Raw genomic sequence first — 22,886 nt, forward strand, 5'->3', positions numbered from 1 at the left:
TATTTGGATTTCAACTCCGTAACAGAAGTACCCATCTCAGAACTATTGTATTAATAGAACTAAAAATTATTACAAAAATTATTATCTGGAATAATACTTCACTTAAAAAGTAACTATAACTTCTTAAAGGAGTAATTCCAGTTTTATACAGCTATAATTTGTAACAGTTGTTCTGAGTCCACAGAAAAGCCACCTCAAGCACAATGACACAAACCTCCAAAAAAGGGAAGAGAGTATATCCAGCTTCTCTACATTTTGTACATTTCTTCATAAAGCTTTTTGGGGACAGCATTCTACAAAATGTGGTTAGTATGGATTTGCTCCCTCTGAACATTCCAACTTGTAGCTGTTTATTTGAATCAGCATTCCTCTAACCCACTCCCTGCCCCTTCTCCACTACTGGCTGTGTAGAAAAAAGCTCTGTAAGCTAAGGAAAGACTCTGGCAACTCACTAATAACAGAGTTGTTAGGCAAAGATCAAATTGTAAAGCAAAATCAATGTAACTCTATTAGTCCTTGATGCGAATTCAGAAGTCTAACCAAGGATAGATTTGGCTGGCAGGATCTTTCTTTCTGGCAATGGTACACAGAAGCTTGAAGGAATACAGCTCAATATCCTGATCTTAACACAAGCTTTCTAGAGATGCTAACTTAAGAAACAAAACAACAACAACAAAACAAACAACAATAACAAAAAAAAACTTTAGGAGAGTGAAGTAAACAATTTTCACTGAAGTCACTGAGACAATCAACATGAGATCTTGAAGAACAGTGGCTTCTACCTAACATTTTTACAAACAGAACTCAGTAAAAAAGCATGTTTTAAAAATGTTACTGTTAACATACAAATCCTCAGCTTCAGAATTCCCAGGCAAGTAATGCAAACACTCTTATAATCATGCACACCAACCCCACTTCATGGCAAGTCAAGTGAATCTCATTTTCATATCTTCTGCATGCTACAGAGTAGGTGCCACCTCTAGGCAGTAAACAGGAACCAGTGGGGCCCCCTTCACAAGTGGAATGCATTTTGACAAATGATGACTGACAGCTATAGTTCCTCTCAAATCAATGAATGAGCTCTGTGGAGCTCCTTGGAAAAGAATAGTTGTTTAAGTGAAAAGATGACAGTCTCTTGTGTGAGGCTCCTTTTCCTATCATTTCATGATCCTTCTTATTGCTCCCTATATGACAAACCGAGATCAGGGATTTTTTTAATTACTGATCCTAAGAATGACTTCAGGAAAATAAAATCATGAAATTTAAATTTAGTTGACTCAGTAAATATGTGCTTTGGGGAAATACCAGTCACTTTTCTATTTTTTTTTTCTCCAGGATAAATGCTAAATAGAGACTAAAAAAATAAAAATGACATAACAAGACTTTGCTTGGATAGCTTTCCCCTAAAGAAAAAGTCAAGGTCTCATAATCACTGTAACTGGTTTTGATCTTGGGTTAAGTTAAGCAATAAAAATTGGAACAGAAAACACTGCATTTCAATAAATAATAATAAAAAAATCAGTACATGCCCTCCAGGAACACATCTCTGTTTATAGTTTGATCAATCAATCTTTCAAAAAAGTGCTTACTTATTTTTATCTTTAAAGCAAGCATTTTTATCTAATGAGATTAACAAAGCTGAAGCAGCACCTCAGCTGCAAAACACTGGCTATGTCAGATCTTCACCCATAAGAGAAAAGAAGCTGGTCCCAAGGCATTGCTACTGCCACCAATGAGAATGGCACAGACCCCCTTTTCAAATCTGTGTTGGACTTTATGTTTGAGACCGGCTTAGGGATAACAGAAGGGTAGGCAGAACACGAAGGAAGCAATCATGCTGGCAAGGCTTAGGTGCAACAGGAAAACAGTGATCAGCCTACGGGGAAGTTGAAGGCAAAGATCAGCTTCCCTGATTCTGGGAGTCACTGCAGCAGCCACACACAAAACGCGCTGGCTGTGAGCCTTGGCCTCCACCAGGCCTTCTCCTCCCTTTGCCAGGCTGCCGTCATTGGGCCAGAGGCATCTGCCACACTCTGATACTGAATGAAAAAAAAAAAAAGTTATAGAGAATTTATTATTTTCTCTAGTGCCAGGTGGATGAATATTTTTATTTTCTAAAACTGTATTGCCAAAAGGCACATGAGGCAGCTGCACAAGGCAGGGTGCAACTGCATGCAATTAAAACAGTCATCTAAGAAATTCATGCACTTTTCAGTGTTTGGATTACATTTGGCATTTCTTTCCAGAAATCCTAATGCATGTGAGATTTTCTTCTGTGTTCAACAGTCTTTGCCTTGAAGGGCAAAAAGGAGATAAATACACATAAGATGGAGCACATGCAGTAATAAACACTAAACGTAGCCCTAAAAACTGATACAAAGTTTGAAAGTTTGAAAGACAAACTGACAAGATATGTGTATCTTACAGCAAAACAATTCACAATTGGGTCATGAAGCTTAACTAAAAATTTAGGCGCACCCATTGCACACGTAATCACAAGCACAGCTCCTCTAATTTACAATCAGCACGTTAACTTCTGTTTTATGGTTCTTTCTTCACAGAGACAAGAACCATATTCCTCCCTTCTTTCCAATGATTACAATCCATTCACCTTCTCTCACCTTCAGAATAGCACTTGTCCATTAAAGTACCCGGACAGCTTGCTGGAGATAAGAGTATGGAGAGATGTAACTTTTACAGAGCGAAATAGTGTTCTCTTTATTTCTGCCAGTGAGTTGCTAGGCTCCACTGTCAAGGAAGAAACAGCTTTCTGTCTCTGCTGGAAAGTGGCTAATGGGATTTCACTCTGTATGGGAATCTCAACTCTCAAGCACAAGCCTTTAGACAACCCCAGCGTTCAAACAGGCCGCTCCACAAGGATATGGAGATGCTTCACCCAGCTGTAAAATTTTGCAGCAGAACATATCTGCAAGTTAAAACATTGTAACAGAAGCTAGCCACCATTCCAAGCAAAAAATAGGATCTCTGAGCTTTGCAGTGTTTATTTAACATTATCAACAGAGCTAAGCTCCATCCTGTGAGGTGTTGTTTTTTTTTTTTTTTCCAGTCTGTCATTTGTTTTCACTGAATGACCTGCAGTACAATATTTGTGGTTTATTTCTTCCACTACATTTCCTTTTCTTGGCACGTTGTCCCAGCACATACCAGGCTGTCAGTTCTGACATCCTAGCTTTTCATAGTAAGAGGAAGGACAGTGAGTGGTTTTCGTTGCAGACACACTCAGGAACAACCAGAAAACCCTCCGCACCCTTACAACTTATGAATGTTGCCATCGTATCAAACACAAAGGGGGAGAACAGAATTCTTTGAGAAAAGGTGACGTTACTGTCTTTTTCAGGAGACAGCCTCTTGACCAACTGAGGCTTATGTGTTCCAAGAAACTCAAAAGCTGTGCTAAGAGAAGTTTTAAGTCCTTAGTACATCACTTGCGGAGAACAGGGACAGTGTGAAAAGTAGCCTGGTGAACATCCAGACTTCATGCTCAATAACAGACCTGTGCCTTTCTAAAAATGTAGAACTGAGGAATCACAGGAAAAAAAAATTAATTCCCAGTCTATTTTATGACTCTGGAATTGGGACTGTTAAAAATAAATGTTGCTACAACTTTAATATTCAAAATTTCTGCATAACTTTGGATATTAAATTTGATATATCAAAATAAAATTTTAAATTCTGAAGTGGAAGAATATGAGAAAAAATCCTAACAAAATTTTATTTCGGTGTGAAAGTCTCTTATCTCCAATATTTTTATTTCCCCACAAATAAATGCTTCACATGCATATAGCCTAGCAATCCACAAAGCACTTAACAGTTAATGTCACCTAATTTCCGAATCTGTATTTCAGCTCCTAGTCAAGACAGACAGTTAAACTACAGTCAGCACACATTATTCAGAATTCAAAAGAGAATGCGCTGGTCAGCTGCCACTCAGCAGCATCTGACAGCACCGACTGTCCATGCAGGACTTGCTGCCTATGACTTCTCTTCTAACCTTCCTTCTGACTTTGAGAGTAAAACTCTCTTTCTTCCCTTCTCTCAAGCTGACTACTCTCAGCCTAGGTGACTTCAATTTCCACTTTAATGAACGTCTTTCCAGCGCTTCACATTAACCTTCCTTTTCACTTGCCAGCTCTGAACTGTCTTTCACAGTCACTGCCTTGTTGATTCAGGGCCTGACCTGGTAAACTTGTATGCTCATGAATAATTTTACTCTAGGGAATAGCCAGGTTGACTTCTATACAGTTTCTCCCAGAAGTTAAATTACTTACATGGATATTGTGAACAGGACAAGGGTTGTTTTATTGTTTCTGCTTTACTTGTGGGGGGAGGGTGGAGGAGGTTGTATTGTTTGCTTCTTCGTTTGTTCCCCCCCCCCCCCCCCCTTTTTTTTTTTTGACTTGGCTTTCTTTCTGACCTTTCAAGTCTTGGTTCTGGCAATTTCAGTATTACTAATGTCTTCAGTTTTATTATTTTATGCTTTCAAGTTCATTCATTAGAGCATAGTGAATAATATAGTGAAGCACAACAGGAAGTATGTACATGCTATGTTGCAACTCTGTACATACTTTGAACTAGACAGATATCATACATTCTCTACCTGGTTTCATTATTCCACTTGATGAACTTTAAATATTTTTTAAGGAAAACTGAATTATTCTTGATTCTGTGGAAGAAGATATTCAAATTTCACATTACACAAGATCAGTTGTGTGATGCAGGACCTGTGTATACCTTCCATGCAATAAGTACGTGCCAGAATCACACATACCCATTAACACGTAGACAACATTTGCATTCATTCTCTGCAAACATTCACCTTAGTTAAGCTCAGCGTTTTGACTCTTTGTAGAAATAACAGGAGAAAAGGAATGAAACCAAGAAGATATGTTTAGAAACCCGAATACAAATTTGCAGACGTGTTTTAGCAGTATTTAACCAGCTTTGGCTTTGTGTTAGTCTCCTTACTTTTGTCATAAGCAACTTTATATCCTATCTTCTTTGAATTAATATTTCCTAGTCTTATAATTCCTTATGCTTTTCCAGCCCTTGAATGTTTCCCTAACATCCTTGTTCATCCATGTACTTTCATGTATTTTACCCCATTTTACAATCTACAGTACATTCTTTGTTCATTGTTTCCCTCTCTCCATCTTTACAACTCACTGATTCCTAAAGTATTTAACTTACTTTGCTTTTTCAGTCCACCCTTTTTTTTCTTTCTGAATTTGCTCTCACCCACCCCCAACTGTACAGAGCTCAAAAGTCTAGATAATCTAAAAAAAATGAGGGTTCTAACCACTAAAATGTTCTTTTAATCCATTTTTCTCAATGATTTTAATGTTGAAACTGATCCTGAACTTAAAAGACTTCTCTTAATTTGGATTGCAGGACAAGCCCCCAAGACCATCTTAATGGAAGTATATATTCCTATAGTGATATTTATTATTAACAATAAAAATATACATGCAATATTTTAATAATATTTCCATTTATATGTATGCAATAGAGAGACCGAATACATAAAATATTAAAATTTGATATTCTAGATAAATTAGAAAAGACAGAATGCTATCCAAGAGACAAGAATTAAATAGCATCTCAACACCTGAAAATTATGATAACAAAACCAATATTCTGTGTTGGAAGCTGAACATAGTGGATTATCTCTACTGTTTGACAAAGGGGTTGACAGTAATAGCTATGCTAACATCCCAGAGCATGCTTGATCTCATCACTTCACCTCTTTGATTTTAAGATGACTCTACCTTCAAAATTAAATATTGCTCTCATCATTGATGCTGTCTAATGTGAAGACAATTCACTGCACTAATCTGAGAGCAGAATTCAGTGCTGCCTCAGAAGGCAGTGGTTAGGGAGCTCTCAATAGAGAACAAATCAGAATCAAACAATAGAATATTCAGATACATTGCAACCAGTCAACTCAATCACATACGGAGATACTCATGCGTTATTCATTCTAAGAAATCTGGGAGTTTTTCCAGAGAATATGCCACAGACTAGAGATAGGGTTTATCAACTGTTTTAAATCAGCATGTTTTATCTAATACAATAACAATTTATTTACTGAGGATATTTATACCATCAGAGCTTTTCCAAGCTTAATTGATTCTTTTCATCAAGATCCTTTGCACTGGGGAAGCCAGCTCACAAAGGAATTTGAGAAGAGACTACACTATCTACAAAATGATTTAGATAATAATGGGGGTAAAGTTATGGATCTTTTAGCATTTCAATTACCAGATTCTTTTTCTTTGGAGCTATTCTACAAGGCCATCCTCATTTGAAGGATGGCAAAAATAGCTTTTAATTTCAGAAAAATGTTTATGTGGACTTAAATAATCGCTAATCACCAAAGCTACAGTTAGAAAAGCCAGTTTGTAAACATATCACTTGCATGGACAAAAACTGTAACAAGAAAAGCTAATGTAAATATGAAAAATTTAATTATTAGTATATCATGAATGACAAAAATAGTCTACTAAGTACTACTAAGTTCAGTTCAGTATCTTCCTCCTAATCCTGCAATCATCCACTTCAGTGCTGTGAGTTTTACCATGGTGAGAAAACAGGAGTGGGTCAGTGTTTATCCTTGCAAATAAGGTTAAGTACGGCTAGGCCCAAACCTCAAAAATTATACAGCAGGCACTCAAAATTAAGAATTCTAAAGATGTTATTAATAACAACACATTGGATGAGCCAGTTCATCACTTGATGTTCAGGCTTATATCTCTTAATTCCAGGAGCTAATGTTTTAAGACTTTAAAACATTAACTCATTAGATAAAAGACACTGCACAACATAAACAGAATTATTCTAGTCAGAAAAGCTGGAGTCACCAGTATGCCAGTACTAACTGTGACTGGATTAGTAGTAGAGCAGATCCCCATGCTGGATTGATGCCAGGAAGTCAGAAAGAGATAAACATTCCTTTTAGTTGTAACAGAAGCTAATACAAAATGGAAACACTCAAAGACTACAGTCTGCTCTGACTGACAAGAATAATTGCTAAATAAGGACACAAATAGAAAAGCAAGGACACTTCTTCATTGTCTATCTTCAGATTCCAAAGTACCTACTTGCAATGTAAAGAATTCTTCTGTTACAGATGATGTCTGAATAAATCATAGTGAAGAGGAAAGTCAACACAAACTCCTCTAACATATTGCAGCTGTTTCATTGAATAAAATCAAACAGATGTTGCTGCAGCAGGTAAAGAACTTCTACCTTTAAAGACAGACTATATACTTAAGAGTTTTTTCTTTCCATTTACATAGGAAAAGTCTGTATGAATAAAGTTTCACTTGTGCATGAAATCTTAAGTTTCAGAGCTAGAAAATAAATGTCTCTCTGGTTATTCTTTTGACACAGAATGTGAGTCCTGCTAAGCACTGGCCAGAGTACAGCTGAATGATGAAGCAGCAGGGTAGCAGAGTACTAAGGAAATTAGAAGCAGAGTTCTGCCAACACCTGCTGCTAGATCCTAGCTCTCCATGCCATGCTCTTTGTACTCTGAATGCAGCTGAATTCTCATCATACAAGTTCTTGTCCGCACACTCCATAGACTCTTTTTCTGCAGGTATTAAACCATAAACCATAAACCATACCTAAACCATAGAAACCTTTTCTTTTGTTGCTGTTGGTTTTGTTTGTGTCATCCCCTCCTACATAACTTCCCCCCCCTCCTTTTTTTTTTTTTTTTTGAGGAGGAGGCGCATGTTTTTGTTTAAATCTAAAAGCCCTTTTCTATGGAAGGTAAAAGTTCTCAAGCCCCAGACTGCAGTTTCCTTAGGACCACTTTTCCCAAAGTATAATTTCTCAGCCTCTGAACCCTTCCCGAAGTAATCTGCCCACAACTAGCCCAATATCCAGACAATAATCACGTGTCCTAGCAGGGGCCACTAGTCCCAAAATACTTATATTTTAAGGCAAAGTAACTGGGAGAAGGGACAATATGCAAAGTGACAACAGATTAAAGAATAATAGAAGTTTAAAGAGTACAAAAAGAGAAATTCTTGAGAAAGAAATTAACCAAGGAAGAAAAAAATGTTTCTAATCATATCAGAAGCTCAGAGTTCGTGACAGAACCAGAGTCTCCAGGAAAGAATGAAAATAAAAAGGTAACTAGGAAAATTACTTAAAATGATGATTTTTTTTTAATTAATCTTTATTGTAAAGAGTGTAAGCTAAGTACTGATTTGGCACCCAATCCATAAAGGGTCAGAGATAGAATTATTTTAAAATGAATGAAACAGTGGTTTGCCTGTTTCATCCAAAAGAAATTGTTTAGATACAAATACAATTTTCAAATGAGCTCTGAGAACTATAATTTAATAGTTTGCTGTGCTAAAATGAAAAATAACTTCCTAGCCTATCTTTATTTAGTCTTAAGGCTACATAATCTAGATGGAGGAAAGAAGTACCACTACTTCTCTGACTTCCAATGGAATTTTGTTCCTCTATTCACATAGGCTTGTTCTTCTGAAACAGCACGAAGATAGCACCTGACCTACTCATCCTTTCAGAAGGCCCGTAGCAAAGTCCACTGCAAAATTTGCTAAGGAAAATACACACTTACAGAACAGAGGTATGATACCTCTGCTAGCTGAAAATACTTAAAGAGAGAATAGGGCAGAGAAAGTGTTTTTTTAGGAAGGAGTAATCAAAGTGACAAGATGTTTAAGTGGTACAAAATTGCATTAGTTAGAATAGAATACAGTTGAGGAAATCTGAAGGGACCTATAAAAAGAGAGCTGATCGAGTATCATGACACAAGATACGCAACATTTACAAGTGCAAGGTAATGCAGAAATTTTAACTGCTAGCATATAACGCCAGATTCTCAATCAACTATAACAACTTAGAAAAAAAGGCCTGGACATTACTGTGAAAACTATATAAAAACATCTATTTCCTGTACAATCCTGGGAAAAAAAAATCAAAGATAAAAAACATCTAGATAACATGTAACCATAATGTAAGTGAACAGTACAGCCTTACCTGTAATGATCTGTGTTCTTTTCACACCATTTTAAAACAACAGCAGGAATAGAAGCTGCTATATTGATATGTACAGATAAATAAAATACAACCTTCCCCCCCCCAGATCTTAGTGAACCTCTAGTTCAATGAAAGATTGTGTTATTTCTAACTGTCCTAAGATGAAGCAATGCATGGCTCAGCAAATTCAAATCCTGATTGTGATCTGAGCTCAATGACTTTAAACAAGTTACTTAACCTTTCCTTACCTCAATTTCCTAGCCTGTTTAAGAGTGTAAAGCACTTTCAGATCTTTAGTTCAAAAACCCCAGGCAAAAACATAATGTTGTAATTATTATTAAAATATTAATAAGCATTTAATTAGGCTAATTCTAAAAGTTCTTTGTAAATCCTTAGTTCAGTACAGATAAAAACATCATTTGTAACCAGACAATCATTTGAGTAAAAACCAATATAAATCAGCAAAAGCTATTCCAGTAACAGAAACTGTAGCTACATCATTAAGAACAATTTTAGCTGCTTAAGGCTTTTGTAATCACTTGCATTTTATTTTCAAACTCTTTTTATTAGAACATTGACTAGCCATTATCCTGGCACAGCTAAACTGGGACAGAATCAATGCCCTGTAGACTGTTTCCTCTGCTGTTTGTGATAAACACTGTCTAACAAGATAGAAAAAAATCCATTTTGATACTGCTTCCCAATTAGACCTGTTAAATGTTCTTTGAATGACTGAATTTGGTTTATTTTTACAGCTGGATGTGTTGCTAAGCTGATATTTTTTAATGGAAGAGTATTGTACAATTTCTAGTAGCTTTCTTATCAATTTTCAACCTAAGCAAATTATACTGTAATTGTTTTCTTAGGATTCAGTGCAAGTTGTTATCTTCTATGTTGTTGGTAACTTTCAGAATTCTAGTCACACGTTCACAGCAGCAGCTGACCTAGATTCATGCTTAGGAAATCATGTCATTAATATCATGCAATGAAACAGCTCCTTTTACATGTGATCATTATAGAACAACAAAATAAAGCAAGCAAATGTCAGCAACTAACACTAATGCCCCATTTCTTGTCATATAACAAAACACAATTTTCTTCACATTAATTTTGGAAGGATCCATCAAACAGTGGGGCTTCCATACAGACCACAAACACAGACTACTCAGCCACATGCAAACGTTTGCAAAGTCACTCTTTAATCTTAGACTTCACTGGTAAATTCCACTAACTAGTGCTGTAACCAAGATATCCCAGTCAAAACAAATGCTATCTCGGATCACTTAAAGCACAGATCTGGAATATTTCTTTGTTGTTAAAAAGCATCTTCCATATGTAATTAAAATAGCTCATCTACTTTTTCCTTCTGCACTAGTGAAGTTTGGAAATGTTCATTCATTTTTTGTTCACAATGACCTCTGTTCTTCCTTCTCTTATCCTTTTAGCCTATTTTCATGTTGTATTATCTGTTTGCATTAAGCTTATAACCCTTTCCATTTGCAGATTCACTTAGCTTAGAGGCAAGTTATGTTGACAATTATGCACACTTGAGTTTAATGAAAGCGGTTTCACATCTTAACAGTCTGGGTCACCAATTGAAATGAATATTAAAAAATGTAAGCAAGTATATAAATATCTAGCTAATGGACCTGTCACTAAGAAACAAGAAAAAACCAATCCACTACAGTGTTCACAAATTCTTTTCTTTGATGGATATTAGGAAATAATCTAAAACAAACAAACAAAACAACAACAAAACAGAAAAAAAATAAGCCTCTGAAGATATTATTAGGTTGTTTTATTTAAAAAAAAAAAACTTCTGTGAAAGCAGTTATTAGATTCAGATGAGCAGTCTACCAAGACTGTTCATATCTGTTCAGTGTAATCAGTGTTTAAAACCTAGTGTTTCCACACCAGCTAAATTACTATCTCACTCACTGCCATTGCTCCAGTTTACACTGAACACATTCTAACTTTTGCACTGAATTTTCACTGTTATTTCTGCTAGCAATCTTCCTGACGAATTATCTAAGGTATTATTAACACTTAGAATTAAAGAACTATTGTTTTGTAAACCTGGAATCCATTATAGCTAAATCATCAGGTTCTCCTAACCAGGTAGAGGGGAAGGATATGCTGTACTCATTCTGAAGTAGTGCTGAGTGCCTTAAGGAGCAATTTAAAACCAAGTAAGAAACAAAACAAAACAAAAAAACTGTGGAATAGGACACAGAAGAGGTAAAATGTAGTATTTTGGTATAAGAAGACTTTATATGTACATCTTTACACTGAGCATGGACATAAATTTTCTCATTTTACATGAAATTATTATTAAAGTTATATCAAAAGTTTACTTTGAATGGACAGAGAACCTGATCTTGCTGCCCTTTATGTCATACACTCTGGAAGAAACTGCATTAAATCAAACAAGAGGTATTCATTCTTCCACAGTTAAGATAAAGAACCATACACGCTCAGTGTACAGAAACAGCTCTTGAAATAATTTTCCATAGAAACTGAGGGTTATTTTTGCTATAAATAATTGTTTTCTGCTGCTCCTATTCACTTTTCCTTTGATTTTTCCATATTACTTGAAAACAGTGAAAAATGCAAACAGGCTTCGTAACCACTGATGACTACAAGATTCTTCACAATCTGTTTCAAAAAGAGATGACAAGAATTTCAGGGCAAAACGCAGAGGTCCCTATTTTTAATGTAAGAAGCAATAAAAGAAATTTCAACAGATATCCCAGATCTGAGTAGACCAAAAGAGCATGCATTTGCAGTCTAAACTTTACTAGTTGATAGAGAATAAAACTGAATTCTTCATTTGAAATCAAAACTGCTTTATTTTTTTCAGTGTAGCATTTCTTGAACGTGACCCTATTCAGGTCAAAAAAGTTTTGAAGTACTACATAGTAGCTATCAGTAACACTTTTGTTCTTTCATTATGAGTCTATGGCAAGAAGCTCTAATTACTGCATACAAATGTTTACATTAGTGTGAAAACTGCTAACTACCTTTAATTGCTAGCAGGAAATCATATGCTTTAGGGTAAAATGAGCAAGTATAAACACCTGTAGCCAATAAATAATTTAGTTGTCATTCTCATACCCTAGAGAAGTTGAACTGCCGCTGACTCAGCATGAGCAAAAATTAAATTGCTCAACCAAAAGGTTTCAGAAAACACTCTTTTAGAGACTACATGTGACAAAGTATAATAAATCCACAGGATGGCTTATTCTGTGTATTATTTGCATTTTGAAACATCAGTAACATCTAACATGAAGATGAAAATCTCCAAGCCCTGCATAATGATTTTATTTCAACGGCTAAGCATCTAAATTTTTTCTGGTACCACAAACATGCCACATTGTGGCACTTAAACTTCCAAGACCAGTGTGCTAAAATATACCCCCAAAACTGCTTCAAGCCATGGTATGTAATTTTTTGTTTTCTAAATCTATTTAGGAATCTACATATATCTCAGTCCCCAAAGAGGTCCTAGAGAAAACAGTAAAGAAAAAGTAAATAAATCATGCTATTCCAGAGCTGTTGGCGGTCTTAACTTTTTGAAGAACGCACATAATTCTGAGATCCTTTGTCAATAAAGAAACAACAACCTGAAGGAAGTGTTTTTACTTTCTTTCACAAACAAATTAGGTCAAAGCAATGAAGTAAACAGTGAAGCATTCTGAGTTGGATCTTTAATCAGCAAACGGTTTATAGAATTAGCTCTGTTTTTTGTTTTTGCTTTTTCTCAGTTCTTTGGTTTATGAAAATTTCTGTTCACATGAGAATAAGATTACCAGCAAACCATTTGTGTAAAAGTGATTACACTGATTGCCCATGACATCCATATGATGGCAATACTACTAATCTTGGGAGAGCCTAAATGCACCACAATGATTTACAGTTTAGTGATCATTTGTAGTGAAGGCAAGTAAACTTAACATTCAGGACTATTCTTCCTCATCTACCATGGTCATTTTAATAACGAGTAGCTAATTCACTGTACAAAATGGATACTGAGTATGCTAAAACCAGCTAGGTAACTGAAGTAAGCCAGGCTCATCAACAAGACAGAGATGATGTCTCAGCCTCATGCTCAGCTGAAACATTTTTAAAGTCCATTTGCATGTGTATAAGTTTCCAGCCGCTTTTCACTCAGCCCATTTGCTAATACCATAAATTTAGCTTGATGCCCTTAATTTGCTAAGTTTTTTTATTCTTGAAAACTATTCTGCACTGCAGAATTTACTGCTCTGCCTAAGACCTTCAATTTCTGTTACTCAGATGAGCTCTGGCTCTACTGCTGATTAAACATATTGCTAATGTTTCAGCTGACATATTTTCCTGGGCTACGAAGGCACGCATGCATGCATGTGTCTCAGTGGTAGTGATTTGTGAATACTTATGAACTAATCCACATGCATAGTATTGAAAAAAATGTTCAAATGTAAATTATGAAGCATCACTAACATAGCCTGACAATATTATGACACTAAAATAAAGGCAAAAGAATGTAGGACAAAAAATTCATCTCTAAAGTGACAAATTTTCAAGAAGATGAAAATCACATGTACTGATAAACACAAGGAAAGGAAGCAAGAAAATATATAGGATAGAGATGAAGCAGAAATGGAGCTCATAATCTTGTGATATTAATAAAAAATATAACAATTATAAAGACTGATAAGGAGATTCAAAATGATTAGAACAAATATATCATTTTAGACTATTAAACAAGTGCAGAGTAAAAGAATCCATCAAATAGATTTACCAAGGCACACCAGTCACTAGAAGGACTAAAACAATGAATGCTAAAAAAAAAAAAGTAGGACTAAAATAAAAACGTATGATCAATAATCATTAAGTTCTTATTAAAGAAAAAAATGGAAGAATGGTTTAGAAAAAACACCTCACACAGCTAGAAAAGAAGGGGTCAGTGGCAACACATCAAGGTGATACACTGCATTGCTGAGTATCCACAAATGGAAGGTCATGCTTTACAAATTTCTGCAGATGAACATGAAATGACAAAGAAAACAATTGTCATCATGTCAGAGCAGGCATTTAGACAACAACTTTGGAATTAGTATACTCTCAAAACAAAAAAAAAAAAACCAGCAACAACAACAAGAAAAACAACAACAACAAAACCACCAACACAGATAAAAGAAATGCATTCTAAAATATCTGACAGAAGTTCCAGTAGAGATTCTAAAGATTCAGGAGAGATTTGAGCTCTAAAGACTGAAATACTCCTTTCTGTCAGAGGTAGTTGGCATACGATGAACATAATAGAAACATCTTCCTGCCATCACTTACAACTGCTGGGTAACATTTCTTAAATCTCCAGGGCTAGCAGATTATCACAAGCCCTACGTTACCAGAACTAGTATTTTATTCTTGAAGACATTTTCTGGAAAATCAACAAGAAATCAAGTTGAAAATATCATAAAGGAAAGTTAATATTCAATTTCTCTTTTTGTAGTGATTTTTAAAATCTTTATCAAAATAATAGATAAATCACATGAATCTTGGACAGACCACACACATTCTAGCCATGTCACACATGTCCTCCACTCAGTTAAATCCCATTGCAATTTCTGGCACGCTCTGCCCTCTAGTTAAAGCCATTACCTACTAAGGACAACAGAAATCGGAAAATTTAAACTAAAACTGTTCAGAACTCTCTCAGTTAGCATCCTGTAACATAAAATTGAGAGTCAAAGCTGAATCCAAGCCCTCCAAAACAAATATAGCTCAATTAGGGACTTCATATATTTTACGGTGAAACAGGTTCTTTTATTTTTATTATTATTATTCTCTTTCAACATATTATAATGAAATAAATTCTTTCAAGTTTTTTCCTTGTCGGTGCCAACTTGATACACTATGGAGTCTATAGAGACTAAAGATGAACATAAACACTACATTACCCAGCATTTCTTAACTTCAGGGAGGTCTGAATGAGATTTTAGGTCTACCTTGCTCTATAATAAGCCAACTACATACTAGACTCTAGTCTGGCTAGGAACATTTGTAGTTGAGGGTTGGGGCAACTGTAACAGGAAAAGACATAACCATAAAAGATATTCCCATATAAGTCCTGGCTTGTTATGCATATTTGCTAAACACCTCCTTTAAAAAGGCAAGTATACAGGTACCCCTGTATCAAAGTAAATTGTATTTTGCTAGACAATATTATCCAACTGAGAAAACATTTATTCAGATATATTTATTCAAAAATAATTAAAAAGATCCAGCATAAAATTCATTATGCAGCAAATACGTGAAATACATAGCGTCATAATCAAATGTTTGGGAGGAAATTTGTATTTTATATTATGATTTTATGCATTATCAATTAGCTAGTGATCTAAAATAACACTCTGAGCCCTCTGAGCTTTAAGTGGAATATTAATGTTGTAGCCTGTAATCATTTCAAGAGCAAACTTTTACAAGCAATGCTGAGCCTGTTGCATGTTCTGGCATGTCTTTTTCACATTATTTCTGTGTGCAAAAAAAAACACACAATCCCACGCAGCCATACACACACAGAACAACCTTACCCCAAATAAAAATATATCTCATCCAAAGTACAAACAGAACCTTAACCACATATTCTAGAGTAAGTGGCATTTCAATTAGTACTTCAGATTATTCATATTTTTATCCCCTAGGCTCTAATAAAAATCCTCACCAGAGTTTCTTTAAACTCTTACTGTATATGCAAATTTACTGTATCAAAATCTTTATAATCCTGTTCTGAAGATTCACAGGATACAGATGAGCATTAGATATTGCTCTTTAATGTAATGGTGGTTTCCACTAAGATACGTGAATATTTTAACAGAATTGACTTTGAGGGAATTAAAGGAAAGAAAAAAAATTTAATATGACAGAGGCAGGAAGAATGCACAAATCCAGAGTAGATTTTCTAAGATAGCTTTTGCAAATTAAATTAATACATTTTAACTATGCTTATATGATGATAACTGTAGTCTTTAAAATTAATTCACTGTGTATGATTTACTCTGTTATAAAACATTCAAGGACAGAACACAATGACTTGGTCTTGTGATCTGAGACAAATTCAAGATTTACACCTCCTCTCAATGTCTAGAAACACCAACAAAAAGAATCACCCCACCCTTTAAAGAATCTAGTACGTACACTCATATTTTCTTTATTTCACATTAAAAAGGGCAACAAAGTAATCTCATAACTCAGGAAATAATGCATTATATCAGCAGCTAACAGTGCTAACTGCAACTTAGCTTTCTTTGAACTCACGGGTGCATCTGATTTTTAGCAAGAACAACAGGAAAAAAAAAGCAAAATCCATTTCATCTGTAGCTTGGCTTCTAGTATTTTCTTTCACTTTTTCATCATGTCTATCAAATTACGTTTTTCCTTTGTAAACCTGTATGAGAACATCTTGATGTTGGTACTGTACTTTATTCACGTGAAATCATCAAGCCAAGTAAGGAAGCAATAAAAAACAAAGAAGAAATACGATGGGAATTTACAATTTGATGTTAGTAGGCATCTTGCTTTTCTAATGTTCAGTGTTGTCTGCAAAAATATTGAGCCAGATTAATGAAAGATAGGAGAAAATATTTTTCATGTATACAGTTTTAAGCTATAAAAACACTCCTATAGTACCTACTCTCACTATTCAACGAAAAAATTGTAGTGCTCATTTCTATAATGATAAAATAGCAAGTGTAGCTATTTAGCACCTTTTGATATTATTTAAGTTAATATCTTCCCTGCACATGTTTTTATTTAGTAGTCTCAGGATATGGTTGTGTATGGATATAACAGCAATAATGTAAAGTGACACAGATACTTGCATCATAAAATAGAGAGAGAAAATGATGATACTGCTACAACTATAAATTGCAATCCCAACTCCTGAAATAACTCACAGGGTTACCAAGCAATTACAAAAAATTGCTAAAGCTAGCCTTTAGTGCTGTTCTTGCCTGTGGCAGAGGCTGAATTGGTCCCTAAAAAAAACAATGCCTAATTGCAGTTTTGTCCAAGTATGTTCACACTGTAACACAACCTCATTTATCTCAGCCTGTCCCATTCTGTGTACAGTTTTCCATTTACATTTGTGACTGAGTATTGGGACTGTGCTTCATTGACTATGTTTTCTGACTGCAGGTAGCAGACTTCTTTTGTGTGTGATTTTTGGTTGACAGATACTGTTTGTGATTATTGATGTTAAACTGGCTTTAGCTGCCTGTTTTGAAAAACTACAGATTTATCTTTCCCACTGTAGATAACAAGATGCTCTGTTTACCAATATGTTCTGTCCTCCTGACATGGAGAACTGAAACATGAGATAACAGTGCAAGTCGAAATTCCTACTGTAGTCTAAACAGACCTAAAGTAGGTCAAAAAGAGGTGTTGACAGTGGAGCCACTACGTCCTGCCACTGCATGTTCTGCAAACACGTGATTTCTATGTGTTGTTCGTTACCCCCCCGCCCCCCAGTATGATATGTTCTTTATTTGATCTTAGTTTTTTCCCTGTTGAGAACCACCATTCAGCATGTCTGAAATCACCTACGGCAGACAAGGCACTGCAGATAAACAACTTTCTCTGAGATTCCATAAACAACAGCATGGCTTAGCAGCAACAGCCTCTCCTGCCTGACACAGGAGAGGCAAGACAGAATAAATCAGAAAGATAGGTGGAAAGCAAAGCATTTAATATGGTTAGACAGGCAGATAAATGAAAATAAATAAAAACATTTCCCTTTTCAAAGAAATTTATTCTAAGTAGTACCCATAATGAGTAAGTTCTTCGAGAACAAAGCGCTAGAGCAGAAAGTGAACGTTTTTTCTTCCATCTGTAGTCAAAAAGTCACGTTCATCTCTAGTATTCCTTAATTGTACATATGGAAAAGTATTCTGTACCTTAAACCTCTGAGATATTTCCCTCACCCCCCATCTCCAGCATACTTTTTGTCATTTGTAGTTTTGCATACAAAAAAAGAGATCAAGTTAGCTTCTCTCAACACCAGTGAGAAAGTTCTGTAGAATTCTTTGTCCTGCTTTTAAACCCTGAGATTGCAGTTGGATCATGTTTTCAAGTTGTTATGTTTTGGGGTTTTTTTGATATGTCCAGAAACATTTACTATGCATAAGCTGACATTCTTTTTCAATTATTTTAATGCTCGGTGCTTCTAATAAATTAGGATAAAGCCACAAGAAATGTAGCATTAAAATGACTAGCACTTCCCCTGATTCTAACAGAGCCATGTTTGAGGCAGACTCAGCCAGTATACTGTTAGCTATCTGCTGCAATCTGAAACACTCTGCACAGTGTTTCCACACAATTTAGCCGTGACTGTATCTCCATTGTCATTGTTACTTGCACACATTTTTATACATCTTTCTTACCTGTTTCTTTCCATCCACCATTTTTCATCTTCTGTACTTTTTCCTGTCCTTCTGTTCTTAAAGGAGTACTCCACATTTTGTTAGTCACTGTCTCCTCTCCACTTCAGATTCAAGGAATCCCATTTCCACTGCAAAAATCTCTACACTAATCTTTACAGCACAAGGAAGTAATGCAATCCATTACTTACAAACTGTTTTTGACATGTAGAGGTGAGAGCAAGAAAATGCAATTCTGACATCTGTGTGCTTTACTGTATCTTATCAACTTCAGTTTTGGTTTGCCAGACAGTATTAATTTGATCATGCTTCATGAAAGACTTTCTTTTTAAAAACACATTTTATGTTGTCTATTGTGTAGCAAGAATAGAACACTAATTAAAATTGAAATCATTCTAGAATTTTATACCTTTTATATTGGTACTTAATGGGTCAAAAAACAAGAGGGAATTTCTTCCCCCTGTATAAAACAAAGCATTGAATACATTTATAATTAATTGCATTAAAAAACAATATTCTGTGCCTTGATTTCAAGACAGAAGCTAGAGGTTCACAAGTTCATATTTGGAAACAACTTTATTTAATGGCTTCACTCTCCTTGGATCAAACTTAAAGTTACGGTATATTGTATTTATTCAACACTTCATAATTCTGTGCATTTTTACATGCATATTCCCAACTTCCAGTAGAAAGTTCAGTCTAAGGAGACAAAAAATACAAAAAATACAAAAAAACACTAGGCAGAAATACTTGCTTAACAGTGCAAGAACTGATCTTTCATATTTTGCCACCAAAAATAAAGACAAAAAAAAAACACACAACACAAAGCAAAACAAAAATGTCTAGAAATGAACTATTAAAAAAATAACATCAAGAAAGTGTGGACTTGATTTAACAAACTGGATTTGGTATAATAGGAAATGGAAGCATCTTGTACATATTTGCTACTTTAAGATGCAACTTTGGCAGGAAAAATGCTGAGCTTCTTCAAACACTGGAAACAGAAAAGAATTGTGGCAGATTTAATCAAAAAGTACTAAGATAACAATGATAAACTGGCAACAGTGATAAACTGGAGCCAGGTCTACCAGTTGATATCTTCACTTTGAGCAGGCATTATTTATTTGATCCTTCCTTTTAAAGTCTGTCTTTCTGAGTGCCCATGCTGTCAACCAATAGGTCTGTCACTGAAATACTTTTTCGCATGTAGTAAATGTCATGCCACATATCTTTCACCTCCTAATTTTAGTGAGATAACCACTTACTTTCACTGTTTCAAACTGTAAATATACTTCAATAAATTTTACACATACACAAAAAAAGGGGGGGGGGGACACGACATTTCCTTTTTCACTGTTACCAAAGTAACCACATGTATCTGGGCAGGTGATGAGCATGCTCCTATATTATTATGGATAACTTTATGTTCTGTTGACATGATGATCTAATTCAGAATGCATTTTGAGGCTGGAAGACTTCTACCTTGATGAAAATAAAATACAAAAGTCACCACAGATGTTACTTATCAGAGAGAGAGAGAGAGAGAGAGAAAGAGAGAGATACAATGCAGCGCAGGAGTTCATGCCTTTGTCTTCTCTACTAGTAAAATGGGAATGTACAGTATTAAGTCACGTACCCTTCTGTATAACGTACTGAGCTTTAAGAACCACTTTTTTTTTTCACTGCTTAAGAACTGAGGTAGTCAATGCAGCTTTGTATATTCTCCAGTAATGAACACTTTCATAGACACTACAAATTGACTCTTGAGTAAACAAAAGTTAAACCATGTTTAAATCCATAACAAATATCCACTCGAATAGGCAGCCGCTGCTGCCAGCTGAAGTCTTGTCAATGCATAGGCAAAACTGAGCTTCATTGTTGCAGAAATGAGGAACTAGGGTTTACCTAGGGAAGGGCAGCTGTTATTACAGGAAGGGATGTGAGAATGGATGAGACAGCGACAGAGAACCACAGTCTGACTTGTCCTTACTGTCACTAATGTGAACAGAGGGTTTAAGCACAGCTACTGCTCCTCTGAGAAGCAGCCATCCCACCACTGTAAAAAGCCTCCTCTCCTACATGATGACCTTTCCCTCCACAGCAGCAGCAGCTTAGCTCTCTAGAGCTCTAATGCAGCCAAATTAGTGAGAAAAACCATTCTGTTGCCCCGGGCAACTGCATGCAAGACTTTTTTTGTAAACATGAAACTTTCTGTAATGCTCTTTTCTGTTTGTACAGGTTATAAAGTGCAGCCATTCTTGAAGTCTCACCATTAAATAGTATTTCTCACTAGCATCCACTTAACAAAGATCTCAACCATATGCAAGTTTCTGTTCTGCTTACATACGTAAGAACTTCCCTTCTACAGACCCTTATTATATCTTAGAAACTGTCCATTCATCTGAACTCATAAAGTTTATAATCAATTCTTACTTTTATATGGTTTTGAATGTTTAGATATTAATAGCATTATACAGTATTTAAATAGTTCTTTACCTCTGCCCTCTTCCCCCGCCCCTCCCAGGTAAATAAGTCATGGAAAGAAAAACTATTATTTTCCCTTTCAAGCAAGCATTTCAAGCTCAGCTGTCACATAATACAATATTTCATCATATTTGACTACATTAAGAATATAACTTTCAATGTATACCCTCACTTCCAGAATTTCTGAATACATGTATGTTGAAATTGAGCAAGTGTGACATGGTTCTTCATTCCCCTGGGAACAATATTCAGAGCTCATTTGAGTTTTGACCTGCTTATGCTGCCAGGAAGTATTAGTATTTTTGTTGGATCTTTAGAATAGAGATACAGAGTGAAGGACAAAGGCAAAAAAATAAGACCTTTTAACTTCACAGATGAAGAACTGATGAGATACTGCTGTATCTCACTAGCTTTTCATAGGATTTGCCCCATTTTGTAAGCCTTCCTGGAGAGATTATCCTTTTCCATAGTAAAATATTCTGGATAAACTGTGCACAGAGAACTTACAGTTGTCCACAACATGATATATGGTCTGAAACGTCTAAAAATGCTATAATAAAAATATAAGAATGCAAATTAAATTCAGAAATGATTTTGCAAAATGAATGGCTGTTCAAAATGGAATGTATTCACAAATTCTATAATGCTGCCTTTTGTTTCCTGATACCATCACCTTGCATAATTAGAGTTATGAAGATTATCTATTATATTAAATGGCTCCATTATGATTTCTTTGCTTACAACACAGAACTATGTACAGTTTAGCCCATGGAATGGGCCCTATGAACTACATTAGCACAAAGAGTATTTATATATCCTTTCCTCATATAAAACTGACCTCCAAACTTTACTTCTAACTTGTCGTCTTTTTAGGCCATCAATAATTGCAAAATCCATCTTCCTACAAATATTTCTTATATATATTAGGATCAGGATCTCTTTCCAAAAATACTTCTTACTCATACTCTCTTGCTATCAATTCAAGTCGAGACCAAGCTAGTGAATTCTTTCACATCTCCCTTCTTCAACATACTGTGGGTTATATTCCCCCCTCTTCTAGTCCTTTCTTCACAGCTCATGGAAGAAATGGCATACATATATGGTGTGCATCTGCAACTGGCTCTTCATTACAACACACACCCTGTCTCATTATTCTGTCTTGATACCCCACTGATTAGCATAGTGATTGTGAGAGGTGATACCATCAGTATGTATGCATCTATTATTAAGACACATACATGGTGTCTATTGTATTCAAACATGAAAATGAGTTAAGGGCATATATTGTTCCTGAAGAGAACTGCAAGTAAAAAATGTGTCACTTTCAGTTTTCAAAATATTCTTTTATTTGCCCTTTTCTGTCTCATTTTCTTCTCCCTTAAGAGACAGTACTGAGCTTGTTCCTCCTGAATGTGAACAGTTTATAATTGTTTTATTTAAACTTGTTGTTGTACTACCTTAGGTTCTTCTATGCAATATATTTTCTGGAGCAAGACAAAAAATGTCTTTTATAGCTCTACATGTTAATGAATAAACTGTTTTCAGTTTTAGGCCTGTGCAAATGGAGCTGCATAAAATAGTTAAAACATACCCATAAACCAGCAGCAACTGCAGTATGTTCAACATGTTGATTTTCTTCTAATTTTATGAACACACAAAAAGTTTGCATTATAGCCTGACCATAAGCACATTCTTGCCATAAATTGAAGATGTGCCAAGCCAGCTCCAAACACATTTTGTAGTCAACAAACTACTGTGAAACAATAGCAGCAAGACATTAAGACGTTAAGACACAGCAAGCATAGGCCAGTAAGGTATATCCTCTCCAAGGACTGAGGATTATAAGCAAATCAGATTTACCGACCCATTATGAAATGATTTCCCATGTTCACTGGAAGAAAGGAAGACTGTTCAGAGAAACCATGTGACAAAGAATGAGAT

At 35.4% G+C, this 22,886-nt stretch overlaps 1 protein-coding gene across 2 annotated transcripts in view; it reads right to left on the reverse strand.

The window, feature by feature from the left end:
- LOC310881067 (uncharacterized protein) overlaps window positions 1–18,559 on the reverse strand; it is a 266,119-nt gene extending 247,560 nt beyond the window's left edge. For both annotated transcript variants that reach the window (XM_083797797.1, XM_083797796.1), the window contains exon 1: window positions 18,465–18,559. In XM_083797797.1, coding sequence (XP_083653923.1) covers window positions 18,465–18,540 — 76 coding nt within the window. In that variant the 5' untranslated portion in view covers window positions 18,541–18,559. The remainder of the gene's footprint in view (window positions 1–18,464) is intronic.
- Between the last annotated feature and the right edge of the window lie 4,327 nt (window positions 18,560–22,886).

The sequence above is a fragment of the Anser anser genome (genome assembly GCF_964211835.1).
Source record: "Anser anser genome assembly, chromosome: 13".
NCBI lineage: Eukaryota > Metazoa > Chordata > Aves > Anseriformes > Anatidae > Anser > Anser anser.